This window comes from Seriola aureovittata, chromosome 7 (genome assembly GCF_021018895.1).
Source record: "Seriola aureovittata isolate HTS-2021-v1 ecotype China chromosome 7, ASM2101889v1, whole genome shotgun sequence".
Taxonomy (NCBI): Eukaryota; Metazoa; Chordata; class Actinopteri; order Carangiformes; family Carangidae; genus Seriola; species Seriola aureovittata.
In genome coordinates this window covers 8,934,285-8,953,763 of record NC_079370.1, presented here as the reverse complement: position 1 = coordinate 8,953,763, position 19,479 = coordinate 8,934,285, and the positions used below count along the sequence as shown (strand labels likewise).

Genomic DNA, 19,479 nt, shown 5'->3' with positions numbered 1-19,479 from the left:
TGGACAAGGTGCAATAAGCTAATGGACTGCAAAGATGGCTGTCTTTACTGAACGCTCTATTACATTCACAATTTAGTCCAACAACTGTTTTCAACGTTTTTTTTCTTATTTTATGAGAGTGGAAACAAACAATAGCCTAAGATGTGGTTCTATTCACATGTTCTCCAATAAACCTCTTATTTAATTCAACGGTGGAAATATTGAATAGGCTTAAATTATAAAGTGCTCCTTATGAATATAATTAAAAAGTCGTAGAGAGAAATTCGCAATTGGCTGGTTTCCAGCACGGGAAAATGATAATAGGCCTATTAATAATAAATAATTTTCCCACAAGTTCCCCCGCTCTCTCCGTCCATTAAACTGCACGTTACTACATCTAGACATCTAGGATGCCATCATTTCCGGTAGCACCTGAAAGCAGCATGGTAAAGTTGCCGTATGTTCTATAAAATGACCACTAGATGTCAGTATATCTCTGAACTCACAGCATAGGGCAAACGTGAGAGTCAGGCGATCAAACACTGGAGTTTAAACTTTACAAAATATTCTGACACTTATTCTGTGCCTCCAGCGAAGAGATCAGACTCGGGCTCTGTGATTAGTCACGGTGATGTCGCTCATGACATAATGACAAGATTATAGGCCTAAAGCCTGGAATCTTGATCAATTATTCTTGCTGATCTGCAGCATTTCTGATTTTTTTTTTCCTTTCCTTACACGTTATATTTTTGTCTGCGCAAGTATCTGCATCCACAGGGAAAGCAGAGATCATAGGAGTCCCGCCTCTTTGAGATCCAAAATGCACTGTGTAAAGGACCAACCAACCAACCAACCAACCAACCAACCAACCACTGAGGCTGGAAAATCCCTCTGACATTACCGGAGAGCATCACACTGCATCTCGACGCCGGTCATCTGCTCAGTGTAAGGGGGATGGATCTTCTCCTGGGCGGGACAGGGTCAGACAGCTTGGAAGCGTTAAGAGAGTTCAGAGAGTTTACAGTGTGGAGAACCGTGTAAAGCGTCAACATCACCGGGATTAGTCGTTAGACTACTGGTAGGCTACAGCGTTGAGAACGAAATTTCCAGCAGTTCTTCCAGGAGCAGGAGGAGACGTGAACAGACAGACCTCACAACTCAGCAGAATGCAAAACATGAAGCTGCAGATTAAAGTTGTAAATCCCACAGCGAACTGCTTCAAGTAGTGTGCTGCGACTGGACTGGAATCATGTAGCGTCTGTGAAGAGCAGCTCGCAGATTGTGAGGTGAACTCTCGGTGCGGGGAAAACAGTAACGGACAAACAAGAGGTTTATTTGTGCTCCTCGTCCCGTTCAAGCAGTTTGCAGCTTCTGCCACTCCAGCCTAACATGGCCCGGCTACGAAGGAAAGCGTGCATAGCTCTGTTTCTTTTTACGTTGTTCATCTTTGGAACCTTGATGGGACTGAGGACCCTGAAGCCCAGTGACGGTTTCTCGGACCTGGCTCCGGGTTTAGTGCTCCTGCCGATGATAGCGGGGAAGATGGACCGGCGCTCCGTGTCCCGTGATGCCACCGCGTCCCCAGGTCAAGCCCGCCCAGCTGGCAGCAACACCAAAGTAGTCTTGTCCAACTCCGGCCCTGAGGGCACCATCTTTTATGATGTTCATATCTTTTACTACACCTGGTATGGCACCCCACATATGGACGGCAAGTACATTCACTGGGACCACATCTTGGTGCCACACTGGGACCCCAAAATTGCGTCCAGCTACCCGAGAGGGAGACACATGCCGCCTGAGGACATCGGCTCCAGTTTCTACCCCGAACTCAATCCGTACAGCTCCAGGGACCCGGACGTGTTGGAGTCCCATATGGAACAGATCGGAGCATCTGCAGCAGGTACAGTTCAGAGATGCATGGGGCAATCAAAATTTTCTTGGAGAGAGAAGAGCTGAGTGTTGTGTTTTTTTTCCTGCTCAGCAGCTGCACAGAAATCTTGCTTCTATAAGCGCAAAACTGCCTCCTTTTCGCTTGAGGGGCAGTAAACATTTTCAGCACCACACATCCACTGGACAGCTCCCCACTTGCTCAACTGAAAGTCCCCAAATATCTGCTGCTGCGCTTTCCCCCTGCAGCACAGAAGAAACTCCACAACTTTGGAAGCCTCAGTTAACTAGAGATCAACTTTTAGGTCAAAATTATCACAATTTCAAAACTTAGACAGGCAACTTTAGAGTGTGTTTCACTCAAGTGAACTTTTCCACACAGCATGTCCCCTAGAGCTGAGTAATACAGTTGAAATCAATATCAGGGTATATTTATTTTAAACCTGATCTTAATAACTCTTAACAAATGTTAAAAACTATAATAACTGTTTTAGAATCATTACTTAAATCACCAGAAATACTGTAGGCAAAACAATAACACAATATGGTCATATCATTAGGGTATGATATGTTTTGACTGAGAGTCAGTAAATGGTAATATTTTTGTAGTATTCAGATAAACAACAAGATGTTTGACAAACAGACTTAATAATAATAGTAAAAATAATACTAGAGCTTTAAAATCTCCAAGGGGAATGAATTCATCTTAATATAAAGACCATGTGTTAAGGTTAAGTTGGAGTGTGTGCTTTAGTTACAAGAAAGGGAAAAGAAGCAGTGTAAGGTGTTTAATTATCACTCAGCCCTAATCATCTCCATTCCAGGCTTAGATCTGTTTTTTGGGATGTCTCATGAAATATTAATAGGTACAGTATGTTGTTAGTCTTTTCAAAAACTTGTATGACTTTCGTAAAAAAACAGTAGTCTGGTGTCAAGTAACAGCCTTGTGTGTCCAGCCATCAGCAGCCAACACATGATAGGCCCTGATGTTTCTGTTCTGCGGCTCAGTAGGTTATTGTACACCATCCGGAATGATGACCCGACCATCCAACCCTCTGAAACCTCACCGCACTGACAGATGGATCACGGGTGGACAGACTCACAATGCTTCGTTAAAACACTCCATTTAATTAGGCAGCACAGCCAGCCCAAGTGTAAATTGTTCTTTTGGCTTGATGACTGATCCCCTAAAACTTCAGAGGCCCGTAAATAAACAAACAGCAGTGGCCATATTCTTTATACACACCAGACATAGTTGAGTATTGTAATCTAATAGTTCCCACAGCTCCGCAGCAAGCAGACATGAGTTTAATGAATTAGCTCTGAGTGCACATCCAATGTGCCGGATCCTCTCTGGTGCAACCACTGTGGCCAATATGACACCATTTCTCAGCCTGCATCAGAGCATGAACAAGCATTTCTCTACTGCAATTTATGAGCTGTCACAAACTCTACCTATGCAGAGAGATTGCCACTAAAACAAGACATAATAAATAGTCTTAAAATGACAGATGCTTATTCATCAATCGGGTGCAGGATATGGACGATGGGCAGATAGGCATTCAGATAAAACCTATCAATTCTCCTTTAGACAGCCACGGATGAATTACTGAACCGAAATACAAAAAGACAAAAATGACTACAAAGAGACGCAAAACAACCACAAAGTGATGCATAATGACCCTGATCAGAAGCAAAAAACGATTACAAAGAGACTGAAAATCTCCACAAAGAGATGCATAATGTAGTTTATAGTCATTAATAGTTGTTTTTCCTATGTAGTAGGGGTCAGGGGCCTTTTGCATATCTGTGTACAAGGGCATATTGTCTCATCATCCATCCAGCATCTTTCCACAAACCTTACCACCATCTGTCAGAGTCCTGTAAAATAAGAACAGTAATTACCCTAATGAATTATCAGGGTAGAAATTTTAGTGCTTTTTAATAAAAGCACAACTTAATTCAGTGGTCTCAAATGGGTCTGTAAAACTGTGTGAAGGGCTGCATGAAAATGTCACTGTAGATTAATGAAAGCAAAGGTTTTTCACCACCCTTTCCCCCCACAGGATTGTCAGCATTTCTTGCAATCAACATGAAATCCATACACCATTCCAACAATGCATAAGTTAACATTTTTAGAGGTTCATATGCATTTTGGACATAGGTTCACAGCAGATAATGGCACTCTCTGAGGTATTAGCCAATGCCTTTAGTCCTGAATACATGATCAGACTTGTGTGTTTCTGTGTGTCTCCAGGGGTTCTGGTCCTGTCCTGGTATCCTCCTGGTCTGGCTGATGACAACGGGGAACCTGCTGAGGATTTGGTACCAGCTGTACTGGATGCTGCATATAGACACAACCTGAAGGTAAAAAGGCATCAGCACATTGTGTGTGTGTGTGTGTGTGTGTGTGTGTGTGTGTGTGTGTGTGTTGTGTGTGTGTGTGTGTGTGTGTGTGTGTGTGTGTGTGTTTGCGTGTGTGTGAAAGACCTGACACAAAGCCAGGAAAGAGTCCATGGCTCCAAAACAGAGCAATGAATCAAATCTATTCTGAGGCATGATATTCAGCTCAGTTTTCACAGCATACACCAAGTAGTCCCAGGAAAATGATTGTTGATTTGTCCATTTTAAATCAACAACTGTTGATGGAGTTGTTGGTTTTCCACCAGGTGATATAGGCTTTGCAGTAGGCATTTAAAGCACATTCCCCTCTATTCTGTTGATTTAATTTGGTAAATTCCAGTGAACCAGCCCTTTTTGCAAGCAAGACCTGGACAAGACAACAGCATAAAAGGTTCCAGACAATAAATGTCCAAAAACTTAGTGGTAGTTTTGTTTTAGATTGAGTCCAGGCTATTGACTGTAATCAAAAGGGTTGAAGAATAGTAACCATTATTTTCAGGCTTGTGTGAAAAAGTGGGGGATGTCTGGTAATAGGTTATGTACAGTTAACCAACTGAAAGTATGCCTTTCACACACTACAAACTAGACTAAACTGCAGAAAGGCTACAACTGACACAGCCAATGCACTATATTGTATTTAAATAGCCTAATGTGTAAAACTTCCAGCTTGTAGAAGTCAAATGTCATTTCATGGAGAGATGCCCATTACTTTATTTCTGAATGGTTGCTAGAGGTTCAATGAGTAAATATGATTGTCTGTCTATTATCTTTCCATCCATTCACCTTACTAGTAGCACAGTGACACAATGCTATGGATTACTGATGCTTCACAGAGGTGAGCAGCGAGTTTAACACCGCTCAGGATAGTAATCTCAAACCAGCTATTGTGCTGTGATGAGTTATACTGTGATGCTGCAGTTTCCTTTTGCCACTGGAGAGTAAGATTGAGAGCTGCCGAAGCTCGACTTGTTTTGCCGTTTCTCCTGTAAGGCTGTCTCTGCTACTCAGGCATTTGACTCCGGATGTTTGCCACTGCAGTGACATCCCCAGCATTAGAGTGAAAAACAGGTCAAAGAGCTGCTTCTGCTGCTGGAGCAGTTGTTCAGTGAGGACTCAATGAGCTTGGGAGCACATCAGCAGGGTGGAGAGGTGGGGGAGTAGCAAAACCACATGACCATTTGCCAATTAGGTCGGAAAATGGTGCGATGGAGAAAATAACTGCCGCCCATGTTGGCCCCTCTGTCTCCTGTCACTATATTGTGGGCTTATTAAACTTTTACGGGAAACCCTTTCTTGTAATACGATACAATTCGTATCAGATGCTCAGATAGAGAGACAAAGTAAGATTATGACTCTGTCTTTGATGACATAGCTGTTTTTGATCGACATGGTGATCAGAGTTTGAGGTTCTTTTGTTAAGACTTCCGCTTTAAAATTTCTCTGAACTGAGAGTTGAAGAGAGATACATCATGTGTTCATGTGCTGATCAAAAGCTGCTCGGGGGGCATTCTTTCCGTATGACTGAATTAGAAATGTCAAATAAGAGAGACTGGCTTGTAAGAGTTTTCTTATGTCGAAGCAGGTACCATTAATAATGCACCAACGGCATTTGCACAACACACTACATATTTAAGTAAAGAAAAATCAGACAGATGACATGCTAGGGGGGCAGGTACAAGATAAAACCTTTACTGGTCCATGCTGAAAAGGAAAAACAAAGTACAAAGCATCAGCATTACTGTAAGGTTTTGTTAGAGTTATTATAATTTTTGGAGCTGAAACAAAAAGCTGGTGAATTGAGCAAAGAATAATCTGCAACTTCATTATCGATTGTGTCAATGAAAAAATGCCAAATATGCTCTTGTTCCGGCCTCTTAGATATAAGGAATTACTGTTTTTCTTCGTCATATATTATTGTAAATTGAATATTTTGGGGTTTTGGACTGTTGATGGAACAACACAAAATGTTTTAAGAGATCACTTGGGAAATTGCAATGGGTGATAATGAAAATAATATAGTTGCAGCCCTAATGATGTTCATCGGAAATAAAATAGTAAACTGAGGCCATAGCATTGAGAATTTTTTTGCTTTTTGAGTCCTTATTTACTTGACATAACATATTTGAGACATGATACAAAGTTTGTCAAATTGTGAAAAAGATCAGTACAGAATAAGCTTCATATATGCTAACATCAGCAGGTTACAAATGTAACTGTATTTATAGAAGCGCATTGAAGTATTGTATACGATTAAAATAACTCAAAACCTACACAGAAACAAGTTGTATTTACATGTTGCTAAAGTTATCATCAAGGTTAATTGTATATAAAGTAACAGAAAGGGTCTTCATTATTACACAGCTTGTTATCATTCCAGAGTTTGTATCCTGATGTGAAGATAAAGATAATTTACTTTCCAGCAGCAATGTGACACATATTGACCTCATCCTCTCCATAAACAAGTCTGATGAGAGGCAGTAGGTTTGTTAGGCATGCCTGTCAGATTTGATATCACATTTGTTTATTCTGCCGTTTGGCTGCAGGGAAAGATATAATGTATCTCCGTGAGGGCACGACAAGAACGATGGGATTAGATATGCAACGCTGAGCTGATGAGGTTTTACACATAATGCTGTCAGGATAGAAGCTAATAGACTGAATTTAATGCCGTGCTTTATTGTCATCAGTGACCCAGCTAGCATGACATTTTCATAAAAAGCGTGGAGGAAGCGTGTGTGTGAAAACAGACTGTGACATGCTTTGTATAAATCCACTGAACATTTTTAGTATATCATTGAAATAAGGAACTGCTCATCTTTGTGTTTTATAAAAGCATTTAGAAGATCACACTCAGAGAGCAGAGAAAGCTCTAGAATAAAATTGCATGCACAGCAGCATGTTGAGTGCAGGGTTTCTAAGCATCCTCTTCCAGTTCTCCTTGTTTTTGATGAACTCCTCCCACTCCCTCTGCACAGAAGGACATTTATCTTTGAAGTGCTTCTTCTTGCATAATTTCAGAAAAACGCTGACAAGGTAAAGAACTTTGGCTCTGATCATTTGGAACTACTAATGCTGATTTTTTTTTTTTTTTTTTTTTTTAAGCAACAACATTAGATAATGTCTTTGCTCTTTTCGACTGAAAGGCAGGCTAAAAGGAGGGAGGGAAGCCCAAGTGGAGAAGGACAACGACAGATGGTCCCACAGGAGCAGTGCCAGCAGCCAAAAATGTATCAGATCTGAATTCAGGAAACACACATATCTGTTTGTGGTAGCAAAGTGGCTACCAGCTAATCTGAAAGCCGCTTAAGAAAATATGTGAGCAGTTTTGCTTTGAAACATCAGGCCTGTGGAAAGTCTAGTGCACAAATTATACAGAGATAAGACAAAGAAAGAAAGCCCAGGGAAATTGAAGTCTCAGGAGAACTCTGCTTGTCTAAAACACACAAAACTTTTATTCTGTGAAAGAGGGAGAGGATACCTTTCTGTGTGTGCTTTGGTCTCCATCTGTTATCTCCACCCTTTCTTGTCCTGTGGTGATTTGTCTCCTAACTGAGGACGAGGACGACAAGGAGCCAAGCGCTCTGGTTGACAGAGCAATCAAAGGCAGCATATGAATTAGCCTTTACCATGGTTTTATGTACCTTCATGAGGCATGAATATGGCATTAACCTTTCCATGATTTATGGCCAGATTAAGCTATTAGAGGCCCCTGGACATACATTTGCTGATGGGTGTCTGGTGACCCCAGATGTATTGAGGAAAATCAGACTCTGAACACAATATGATTCAGAGCTGCAAATTTGTTTTTTATTATGGATTAATGGTTTTGAATGAAAAATGCCTGTTAGAAATCTAGGTGGAAATGTATTGAAATTTTGTGTTTTACAGTCCAAACATGATATTTTCAGTTTGATATATATATATATTCAGAGGGTTATGAAACATGTGGTCTGTGTTTAGTTATGAGAGAGATTTAAATCAAATTCACTTGTGCTCCAAGATCAAGATCCTCTTACTATTTCTCTGCAAGACATTATGACCTACAAGTTAACATTTAAGTTTTATATGTTGGGTAGGATTAGCTAGTTGCCCCTAATCACATCAGATTGGATAAGGACAGTTATGTATATATACCTGAGTTTAAGATGAGTCATTAAAAATATTTTAGAGCTTGTAACAGAACAAGTAACACAGGCAAACAAAATTAGAACAAAGAAAATCTAGATTTTGATACAGCGCTCCTACAGTTTACTGAAACCTAAGTGACATGCTTTTGTGCCTAGTACAGATGCAGGTGAATGGAAACTAGAACAGAGCTAAAAACAAATCCTGGCTATCCCACAACACACTGCTAAAAACACACTGATCCCTCTTTGTGTAACACCACAAAAGAAAGCGATGTACTTTTTCTTATTATATAAGTTGAGCAGCATTTCAGCAGCACCCACACACAGCTCGTGTATTGTGTATGGCTGTTGGGTTGGAGAGCAGATCACATGGAGCCTCCACAGCAGTGCTGCTGTTGCTCGACCTCAGCTTGAAGAGGAGCTGAAATAGTCCTTCTGCCCAGGGGAGGGTGGGGGCGGTTTGGTGGGGACAGGGTGGAGGGGTGGGGGTCGGAAGCTGGGTGCAGGAGGGAAGGGGCAGAGGGGAAGTGTGCATCATGGGTCCCATGACTCAGTTTGCCTCTGAACAATCTGCACCCTGAGGGGCTGTAAAAGTTGAATCTAGTAAGTAGGCCATGTAGTTGCATGTACACAGGGGAATATGGCCCATGGGTGCCCAATGATGGCATCAGCCACACTTTCTTGTTTCCAGATGCACCGAGTAGCTACATTCAGTCTTTTTGTGACCTTACATTGGGATGTGCGTTCAATGGCTTTGACCACAGAGTGAAACTGACAATCTCGAATAAAGAATTCCTCAGTTTTGTTGAAATTAATCTAATTGTTGTTAAGGTCTGGACCTCTATCTTTGTGACGGCTCACATCCCTTCTTTAGAGCTTTCTGCATGACATGGCACTAAATTCCAATCTGCTCAGCATAAATCATGCTGGGGTCGTTCCAGGCTCATGCTGTCAGTGTTTATGAGGTATTAAAATGCGTTGACTCTTGTCTCATTTACTTCTAAATTACCACAGAGTAATGGGCCAGTGTGTTTACAAAAATGAGCAGAGTTTTCTAGTAGCCTGCACTCTGCTGCAGTGAACAGGAGAGCATCACAGCCCCCCCCACATCTGTCGATGATTATTACGTGGCGTCATATCATCTAATACCCCACAGCTTTTTAAAATAGGTTCATGTTTGATCTCACTTTACTGGGCAAGAAGTCCAGAGAGTTATGGCTTCATAAACATTGATTTCAGACCGCCAGGATCTTCCTTCCTCTATCTTTTATTAAAATTGATATTTTGGAAGCAAAATGCATCTGACACCATCAAAATGTACATTTTCTTGCTCATAAAAGCACTTAGCATCTTCGTTACTGGCGTAAGTGATTCTGTTTTCTTGCTTCCAGCTGACAGTTTATCTATAGACAGTTTAAAACAATTTGCAAGGCTACAGTCTATTCCAAACATCACTTAATGCATCGGTACACTTATGGCCAATAAATTAGATTAGGTGGATTAAGTTAGAAGTTAGATTATAGTAAAATACTGTGTTGCCAACAGACCTTTTTCCACAGCTTCCAGTCACTAAACCATTTTAACTGATGATTGGTATGTAATTACAACAGCTAACAAAGATTAAATGCTGTGAACAAAAGCAGCTTTTTCATTAAGATCTTTTGCTAGATAATGGTTGTTTATTTTAAGTAAAAATACTGGACTAGATGCAGGCTTAACACTAGGTTTATATCTGGAATAAGTCATGAGTTATACACTGTAGGCTCAGTCAACCATGTGTCAGTTCAGCTGATGACATCTTGCATTCATTTAGTTGCTGTTGGCCTCCATCATCTTAAAAAGCCATTTTCCCTCACATTGTTCCCCATGGTTGTCCACTGCTGGAGAAGAAAAGTGTTTCCCTTTGATCATGCATTATTCAAAGTCAGTGAATTCTCTGGCCATGCCTTTAACTTTTTGTGTACATGTCACTTTAGGTCCCTTGTTCCTCTGCTGCTTTTGTTCATCATTTGCAAATACCCATTTTAGAGCCATTATCTGAGTGTTACAACAGTCTCTTGAGAGGTACCACTCTGGGTGAAAAACCTCTTCTACAGTGTGACAGAATTTGTCAGGAAACTGAAACAGAGGGAAAACATGGTTCTTTACACTCGCATGGATCTGGGTAAGATAGTGTGGTTGTACCAAGTCAGTGTTGCCCTCTTTTATTCAGAAGTTTTTAGAAGACTGTAAACGAATATAGTCCATAACATAGCAGTAGGTTAGAGAAAGCAGATGCCATGCTATGCTTTCGGGCCACACCATGTCAAAATGGTGCATGATTAACTTCTTTTGTTTTGCAGAATTGAAATGGTAGAACTACTTCTATTTTTTTTAACGGTATAATCATCTATAACAACCTTTGACTATAATATTCATTTTATTTTTCCCTGAGAAACTGACTGTTGATTCATGGTCAATACTTGCTAAGGTCATCTGTAAGTGCTGATTGTGGCACCTTTTTTTTTTTTTTTTTAATTAACAGGTAATAGGATGAATGGAAGCCAACAAGTCATGTGTCTTTTTGCATGTTTTTCCCAGGTTGCATTTCACATCCAACCATACAGAGGACGCAATGACCAGAGCGTGCATGACAACATCAAGTATATCATTGACAGGTAGGCACTCTGCACCTCTCCATCACTGTGTCAACTCAAATAGAAAGCCATTAAGATTTCATGCATAACTGAAAGAACAGTAGTCACAAAACTGAAATACTTTAAGTAAGAATTTCTGATTATATAAGGCCAGTTTCATGACTTATGAATGAGTTTTTGAAGCAAATGCTTTTTCCTCAACCTTTAGTAGTGGGGTTGCTCTGAAAAGGAGCAACTGTCAAGTACATACAAACTCAAAAGTCCACCCCTCAAAGATAATTCCCCCAAAAGATTTAAACAAGAAACAACAAGCAAATCTTAATATTTTGTCTCGATAGTGATGATAATAGCATGTGGCATGACTGGTCTGCCAGACACTTCCAGAGCAAGATTATATAATTATGTACTGTTCAATGCCAATTATATACTATTCCTCTCTATACTATTTTTACTAGGACACATCATTTGGTCATAATTTTCCCATGACCACGTTTGTTCATGACAGGGTATCCTGAAATGTTATATTTGCTGTGGACATTCATGGAACATGGTAGGATAAATCTTAATGTTTTTGGTGACCCTGTAAACATCCTTCCAAACCGCTTTAATGTATAGTTTCCACTTTTGTATTATTTAAAGTTTTTACACTCATCTTACTACACAATGTCTTGACAGCATCACATTAAATATATTCTTTATTGTAAGGTAGATATTAAGTGAAGCTGTGCCATTTCATTGAACGTTAATATTCTACATTTCTCGCATTATTTTATACACATTTCCTTGAAATTTTCCCAAGCAAATTTGGCATCTTCATGAACTTTTGGCTCTCCACCAGAATTTAAAATAAAGTTCTGTGGGTGTGAACAATATTTGACTGCAGGGCATGTGTTTGTAATGACTGACCCATGCTGGCCAATCGCCTCTTCAGGGGTCTAAGTGCCAAGATTCGTGCTCCCCAGAGGATAAACCCTTTCCATGTTCAATTGATTTTAATGACTCAAACTCCACCAAACTCAGAAACTAACTTTTCGATTAAAGCCTGCAAAATGATCATTTTCCTGTAAAGAACAGTGCAGCCTCTTGACTTGTTTCAGCACTAACTAACTGTATCGTTGTCTTTAAAGGTACGGTGACCATGGAGCCTTCTACAAGTTCACCTCAAGCACAGGGAAGAGTCTCCCACTGTTTTACATCTACGACTCCTACCTAACTCCCCCAGAGTCCTGGTCTGAATTTTTGACTCCCACCGGTTCCCACAGTGTGCGTGGCTCAGCTTATGACTCCATCTTCATTGCCCTGATCGTGGAGGAGCGCCACAAGCACGACATCCTTGCAGGTGGCTTTGATGGCATGTACACTTATTTTGCCTCCAATGGCTTCTCCTTCGGCTCTTCTCACCAGAATTGGAAGGCCATCAAAGCGTTTTGTGACGGCAACAATCTCCTCTTCATCCCCAGCGTGGGACCTGGTTACATCGACACCAGCATTCGGCCGTGGAACAACCACAACACGCGCAACCGAGTGAACGGCCGTTACTACGAGACGGCCCTGCAGGCGGCGCTCAATGTGAGGCCAGAGATTGTCACTATCACGTCCTTTAATGAATGGCACGAGGGGACGCAGATAGAGAGGGCAATGCCTAAAAAAACTGTGACACGTGTATACTTGGACTATCAGCCACATGGACCTGATCACTACTTGGAGCTGACCCGCCGCTGGGCAGAGGAATTCAACAAAGAGAAAGAGCAATGGCTTATGTGAGCTTTGCTCAAATGAACTTGAAACAGGATGCTCTAGTTGATGTTTGTGTACACATGAAAGAACAACAGAATAGGGAGTGAATGTAGAGACTGATCAGTATAGATGTGAGCGCATAAGGACTTTCTTTTACCTTTTAACTATACTGGATGTTAGAGTTGCTGCAAGTGTGTGTGTGCAAATTTGTGCTCACATGCTAATCTGAACAGGACATTCTTAATTGAACTTTCAGGTAAAGCCGCAATAAAGAGTCAGTCTGGGGAATTTTCTCCAACTTTTATTGACAGCCCAGACCTCTAAAATGCTCTGTAGGTCTGTCACTCATCACTGACTGCGACTTATTTCACAATTAGCTCAAACACTCCCACTATCAGAAAAACTACTGCCTGACATATTCATAAATACTACGTGTCACCATGTGAAGTCCTCATATATAACTCATTACAATAGCAATAGTGGCACTTTTATGGTTTTTCATTAAACAGAATGAGACACAAATGTTGATCTTCCCTTTGCTCAGGTTCAGAGAGCTCATTAATATGGTGATGACATAGTGTTTTTAAAACCAGTACATGAGGGTTAAGCAAGTGAAGCAAGTGAAGAGTGGTTTTATTGCAGATGTCATACAAAAATCTTCAACATGAGTCCTATAAAATTAAAGGAATAGTTCAGCATTTTGGGAAATATTGATGAGAAGATTGTTTAAATATGAAGCTACAGGCAGCAGCCGCTTGGCTTAGCTTAGCATAAAGCCAACAACTAGCCTGGTTTTGTTTAATGGTAATAACATCCACCCTTTAAACATTATATCTTGTTTGTTAAATCAATACAAAAACATAAATCTAGAAAGGACAAGTTGCAGTTTTACAAGGTGTTATGTGCTGGACTACTTCTTGGCCAAGTGCAGTGACTTTATGGAGTCTCTGCTAGTTACCTGACAAAACTTAAATCAACTTATCTCTCAGCACAAAAGCAAATACATTTATTTCCCAATATGTCAACCTATTGCTTTAAAAGTTTTATTTCAGTTTTCAGTTCTCTGTCTTATTTGTTTTATATATATTGTACAATATTTAATAAGGTTTCATATAATTTCAGATTGTTGTAATTCTGTCAAAAAGGCTGCACCACTGAAAACCATCTTGAAGAAACTCCAAGAAATGTATATTAGCTGGTGAGTAAAATTAAATGTCCTTTTGAATATTTGTAGCATGAAGATTACCACTGCTACTCTTCACTATGCTAACCAACAAAGGTGTTCAGTATTAGAGTAAGTCAGTCAGGCCATTGGAGGGCAGTTACACTAAATTTTGCCTTAAACTTATATTATTATTATATTATATTCAGACCTACTTGAATTAATCAGAATTTTGGTGTAATTACCTGTATGGAAAAAAAAGCCATGTTCATTGTGGGCACACATTACCTTCTTTCACTTAAGTTAAATCAATAGAATCAGAAGTTGAAAGTTTTGAGGCTGGGGCTCAATGTTTTGGATAAAAACCTATCACTTACTGGGGCACTCTGTTGTATGGATGTGTGTGTGATTTAGAGTTGATGAAATCCTGCTGTCTATTAAAAGTAAAAGTACTTTCAGACAGGCATCTTTGAGAATAATTTGTCTTTGGTTGATATTTTTTTATTTTTTAAACACAATCTGAGTCTTGATTTCACGTGCCATTAATAATCAACAATGAGTAATCCAGACACCTAAAAATACCGAAAGCATGTGTCAAATGGCCTCATATTCATAATGAAGAGCGATACTGAAAAAAAAAACACCTTTTATTGTGGCTGTGCCAAGCTTATACATTCCATCAAAACAAATTTACATCAGATCAGTATTTCATAGTATGCATCCACTTGGTCTGTGTGTGAACGAACATGACTCTTAAGTATTACAGTATCTTCTAACTTGTACATGTAGTTTAAGCTACAACATAAAACAGAGTTATTGTAACTGAAGCTGGGGACCAACTGTAGTAAGAGCCTCGCACAGTTCAAACTGACAAAATAAATACAGGGGATTCATAATTTAATAAAAACTGTTCTGAACTCATAAAAATTTCATGCGTAGTCAATGAACTCCTATCCTTTTATGTTATCAGAAAGATTTATTCAGGTCTTATATGGGGGGCCTATGACGCATAACCCTCATCAAAATAGTATGTCAAAATATTAACTGAAACCACTGTATTCTTAGTTAAACTGCTTTGAAAATTCAAAAAATGTTTTTTGTTTATAATTGCAAAAAAAAAAAAAAAACTTTTACAATTACAATACTCAGTTTAAAATCCCACATAATCCCAGGATAGTACACACAAAGTAAGGCAGAAAATATGTTCATCAAAAGAAAAAAGTAACATCAGACCTTAAAGCAGCAGCCAGAACAATACCAGTGGTTTAAGACCTGAATTGTTCATGATGTTTAGTCTTTCCTGAGAAACACTAAATTCTTCTGTGTGAACATCAAAAGGATTCATCTTTTCTGACCAAGCCCCAAGGTCAAAGCTATTTGTGCGTCTCAGCATGTGTTGTGGAGTGTGGAGAGCTCAAAGGTCATTTTCCCGAGTCCTCTGACAGTCCATATTTGCGCTCCAGCACATCAACCGTAGAAGAGAGGGCACTGAAAACAGAATTACAGTCATTTCTCAATTAATGTACCAAGTCTCCTTCAGGTTAAGTGTGGGAAGGTTGGCGGGAGGTGAAGTTCAGTCACAAAGTAGAGTTTAAACACAATACAATCAACTTGACTCCATATGGCATTTTATCACCATTGTCCCTCTTTGTGGTGACAGTTTGGTAAGATTGTGGAAGAGCATCGCAAATACGTCTGTGTGTAGTAGACTGCAGCAGTGTTTTAGTTCACTAATTAATGCAAAACACCCCTGATTACTTTCTGTGGTCAGTATTTAAATATTCTGTCTGCACAGGCTTGCTCACATTTTGTTTACTAGCTTCCAGGAGACTCATAATCATAGCAGGTGCTGCAGCTGGCTCATCCTCCCAGTGGTGGAGTATGTTGTCATGACACTGTTGCCTCAGTAGAAAGCACAGCAGTAAACCAAAACACTGGCAGGTGCACAATGCAGGTGGAGCTTTCTAAGAAATTAGCCTGTGCCCGATTTTGGTGCATATATTTTCTTCCAGAGTTGTTAAGTAAACAGGAACAGGTCACAAAATTATCATTATTATCATTTAAATAATTTTGAGATTTTTAACTGCAGGAGATGAAAGCCAACTGGTCCCAGTAACAGCATTAACTTACCAGCCTGGCCTGATGATGTTGTATTTACCAAATTGGGATAAGTCGACCACCGTTGAACCTGCACGGCTCTGGTCTCCTATTGGTCCGCCATCCACCACTACTGCTAGGTTAGGCCAGAGTTCTTGGAACTCCTTCAGAATAAAAAAAAAAAACAAAACAAACAGCAGCATTAAAGATAAAGAAGCAAGAAAAAAAAGAAAAAACATCATTCTTACATTAATTAAGATGCTGGGAAACATTTTTCCTCTTACATGTACTTTCACAGTGCTGGTGTATGAGCTGATGTTGGCGCTGGTAAGTGCCAGTGGCTCCCCACACATCTGGCAAAGGCGCCTCATGAAGGCATGGTCTGGGATACGTACACCTACAAGCTGAGGGACACAAGGACATGAAAACAACAGATTATTGACATTTATTAACAAATCACTTGGAATCATTTGGTGTTTTATTTTCAGTAATGTCTCCTAAAAGGAGTGAACTTACTGAGGTAAAGGGGTTGAGATCTGTGTTCAGCGTTTCAGACCTTTCAAACACCAGAGTGACGGGACCAGGCAGCAGGTCACCTAACAGCTCTTTCTTCACCTTCACCTTGCAGTACCTGACCACATGAACAAAAACAAGCCAAGTTGAGCTGTACTTTTAAAGTCAGTGATGCTGTAAATTGTGAGCTGTAAAATTCCACTTCAGATGGTATTACACTGTTCAAAGCATTGTCAGTCTAAAGATGTTCTATATTTAGCCTTGAGCTGAAATTATTAAATGATTAGTCAGTGTGTGGGTTTGTCAATGAAAAGAAAAGCAAACTGTTCTGATAACCAATAATCATTTTATATTTCTAGCAAAAATATCAAACATGCTACCTGTTCCAGCTTCTCATTTATGACGATTTGCTGCTTTTCTTTTTGTTATGTGATTAACTGGAAATCCTTGGGTTTTGGACTGAAACCACCACTTATAAACCAAGAAATTAACTGAAAAACAATCTTAATCACATTCATCAATAATGAAAGTAATTGTTAGCTGCAACCAAAATTCAGTCCAGAGTGATGATGCTCAGTTTTTTCCATCAGTCTGCCATGTGTCTTCTGATTTAGTGATGTATCTATCTAGCAAATTAAGTTATGAATAAAGGGGTATTTCTGTTATAGCAGGTGTGCTTGTTGCTTGAAATGTAAACCGTGTCTTGTTGGTGTGGAGATGTTATCTCTGCCTCTTATACGTGTGACTCCGCTGTGTATGAGTAACATATTGTGTGTGCAAAATAGTAGGTCTAGAAAGAAATCACACTTCTGAGGGACTGACACCAACACAAGTTACAGTTACAAGTTGCCACTGATGTTTTAAATTGCACAGAAGTCTGCATTAAAACTGTAACTCTTAGAAATATTACTGTTCACGCTCCGCCAAACAACAAAATGGGCCACGATCAGTGTTCCTCTCATTCTAATGGTAAAACAGCAGAAACTTACTTATAAATATCCTGGACTTCTCCTACACAGATGGCCAGTGGTTTGTGTCCATTTCGACCTTTGATGTTGTAGGTTTTTCTGATGGCTTCAGAGTTTTGGGCCAGACATGCCAGGCCGTAGATTGTGTCTGTGGGCACAGCAACAACATGGCCCTCCTTCAGGGCCTTCACCGTGCAACGCAGGATTTCAGCACCATCTGCAGTTCAAAAACAGGGAGGGTCAATGGGGCATCATCCACTGCAAAAGCTCCAATGACAACAAAACACAGGGCAAAAACATCTCAAGGAATGAGGGGCGCACATAGAGTAAAAGCTTTTCCTAAGCTGCAGGAACTGATGTTTTCACAATCACAGAAAGGATTTCACCTTTTAAAAACAAACCGGGGAAGGTCCATATCATTGACAACAGGAAAATCAGGAGTCTGATGCAACACACTGTGACGTTTACTGACACCTTATGTCAATCTGTCTTCAGCCGCTGAAACCTCTCGGAGACATTCACCTGTTTGGAAAACAAACAAGTCTACAGCAACCCACGTGTACTTCAGCTCACCTGTTTGGCCCTCCTGGTTAACAGTCGGCCCGTTGGAGGTCGGCGGCAGTAAACGCAGCACTTTGGTTTTGAGCTCTTTGCACATTTCTGCTCCGACTCGGCGAGCCGCGGCGGATCTGTGAGCTCCTCTTGATTTGAGTAATTCAACAGCGATGTTACAAACTGACTTCATAAAACCAAAGCTACAACCACGGACTTTTCGATTCACAGCCGAGGAGCATGTTGTCGCCAGATGACATCACAGAAAAGTCTTCCGGGTTACGCCCCCAAACTATGACGACACGTTTCTTAAAGGGCAATGTCAGGGAAATTTTACTTAAAATGAAGAAACACCATTAGATAAGAAACTTAATTACAAAAAAACCCCCAGACAAATTCATTTTACAATTTAACAAGTAGTCCATAAATGAATATATTTGAAACTGTCTCATAAAGAAAATTTGAAAAATAAATAAATTACGTGTCCCTGCATGAAGTACAATTCTTCTGCAGTTCCTCACGTTATATAATGAAAATGAAAATGTCAGCTTAGGGGGTATAATCTAATTTCATTGTCCTTCTTGTGCTAAGTGCAAATGTATGTTGACGTTTGTGAATTGTTCATTGTTGTTGTTTATTCAAAATCATATGATGGAATTTGACCTGTATGTGCACTTTCTTTTATTTGTAGAAATACTACACTAACTAGTCTAACTAACCACTCAGCTGTAACTACTACAACCTGACTCACTGCAAGCAAAAGATTAAATACTTTGAAATGGAACCTGCTGACTGCTTTTCCTGCTCTTCTCATATCCATCAAGTCAAGTCCAGTGTAATCCTAGAACAAATACATGTGGAAAATTATATTTCGATTTCTATGTTTACATGATCATTTGAATGAGATCCCCCAATGGGCTTCTATAATGAGTTTAATGTGTTTTAACCAGTAATGTGACAGAATTCAGTTGACAATCAACTCATGAATTATAGCCATGCTTATGCATATGGACAATAGGGAAGTGTCCCTACTTATATTTTCTGTCTCACTACACTATGAAGTTTTTTGACGTTTTTATGCGTGACTATACTATGATGTTTTTTTGACATTTTATGCATTACTATGCTATCACATTTTTATTACATTTTATGCATATGACGTGTTTATGCCCTACTATGAACTATGATGTTTTTTGACGTTTTTATGCCTTACTATACTATGACATTTTTATGATATTTTATACATTACTATACTATGACGATTTTGACATTTTATGCTTCACTATACTATGATTTTTTTTAACGTTTTTATGCCTTACTATACTATGACGTTTTTATGCCTTACTATATAATGATGTTTTTATGACATTTTATGCCTTACTATACTATGACGTCTTTGTGCCATTTTATTCCTTACT

General features: G+C 39.7%; 2 protein-coding genes across 2 annotated transcripts; one reads left to right on the top strand and one right to left on the bottom strand.

The window, feature by feature from the left end:
• Positions 1-577: 577 nt before the first annotated feature.
• LOC130171757 (glycoprotein endo-alpha-1,2-mannosidase-like protein) lies at positions 578-14,389 on the top strand. The gene is made up of 4 exons (XM_056379879.1): positions 578-1,879; positions 4,124-4,233; positions 10,977-11,053; positions 12,160-14,389. Exons 1-4 carry the CDS (start codon positions 1,369-1,371, stop codon positions 12,794-12,796), a joined length of 1,335 nt encoding a protein of 444 aa, XP_056235854.1. The 5' UTR covers positions 578-1,368; the 3' UTR covers positions 12,797-14,389.
• Positions 14,390-14,560: 171 nt separating this feature from the next.
• On the bottom strand, positions 14,561-18,346 carry yrdc (yrdC N(6)-threonylcarbamoyltransferase domain containing). The gene is made up of 6 exons (XM_056379883.1): positions 18,083-18,346; positions 17,531-17,726; positions 16,545-16,659; positions 16,313-16,432; positions 16,062-16,192; positions 14,561-15,419 (listed from the first exon to the last, which is right to left on the bottom strand). The coding sequence occupies exons 1-6, from the start codon at positions 18,252-18,254 to the stop codon at positions 15,353-15,355; spliced, it is 801 nt and encodes a 266-aa protein (XP_056235858.1). The 5' UTR covers positions 18,255-18,346; the 3' UTR covers positions 14,561-15,352.
• Positions 18,347-19,479: the final 1,133 nt, after the last annotated feature.

Bases quoted from the DNA above. Each gene is read 5' to 3' on its own strand.
- LOC130171757 (XM_056379879.1), top strand. From the start codon at position 1,369: ATGGCCCGGCTACGAAGGAAAGCGTGCATAGCTCTGTTTCTTTTTACG. The intron at 1,880-4,123 runs GTACAGTTCAGA...GTGTGTCTCCAG, and splicing joins GATCGGAGCATCTGCAGCAG to GGGTTCTGGTCCTGTCCTGG. The intron at 11,054-12,159 runs GTAGGCACTCTG...TTGTCTTTAAAG, and splicing joins ATCAAGTATATCATTGACAG to GTACGGTGACCATGGAGCCT.
- yrdc (XM_056379883.1), bottom strand. From the start codon at position 18,254: ATGAAGTCAGTTTGTAACATCGCTGTTGAATTACTCAAATCAAGAGGA. The intron at 16,660-17,530 runs GTAAGTTTCTGC...TCATGTGGTCAG, and splicing joins GAAGTCCAGGATATTTATAA to GTACTGCAAGGTGAAGGTGA. The intron at 16,433-16,544 runs GTAAGTTCACTC...TGTGTCCCTCAG, and splicing joins ATCTCAACCCCTTTACCTCA to CTTGTAGGTGTACGTATCCC.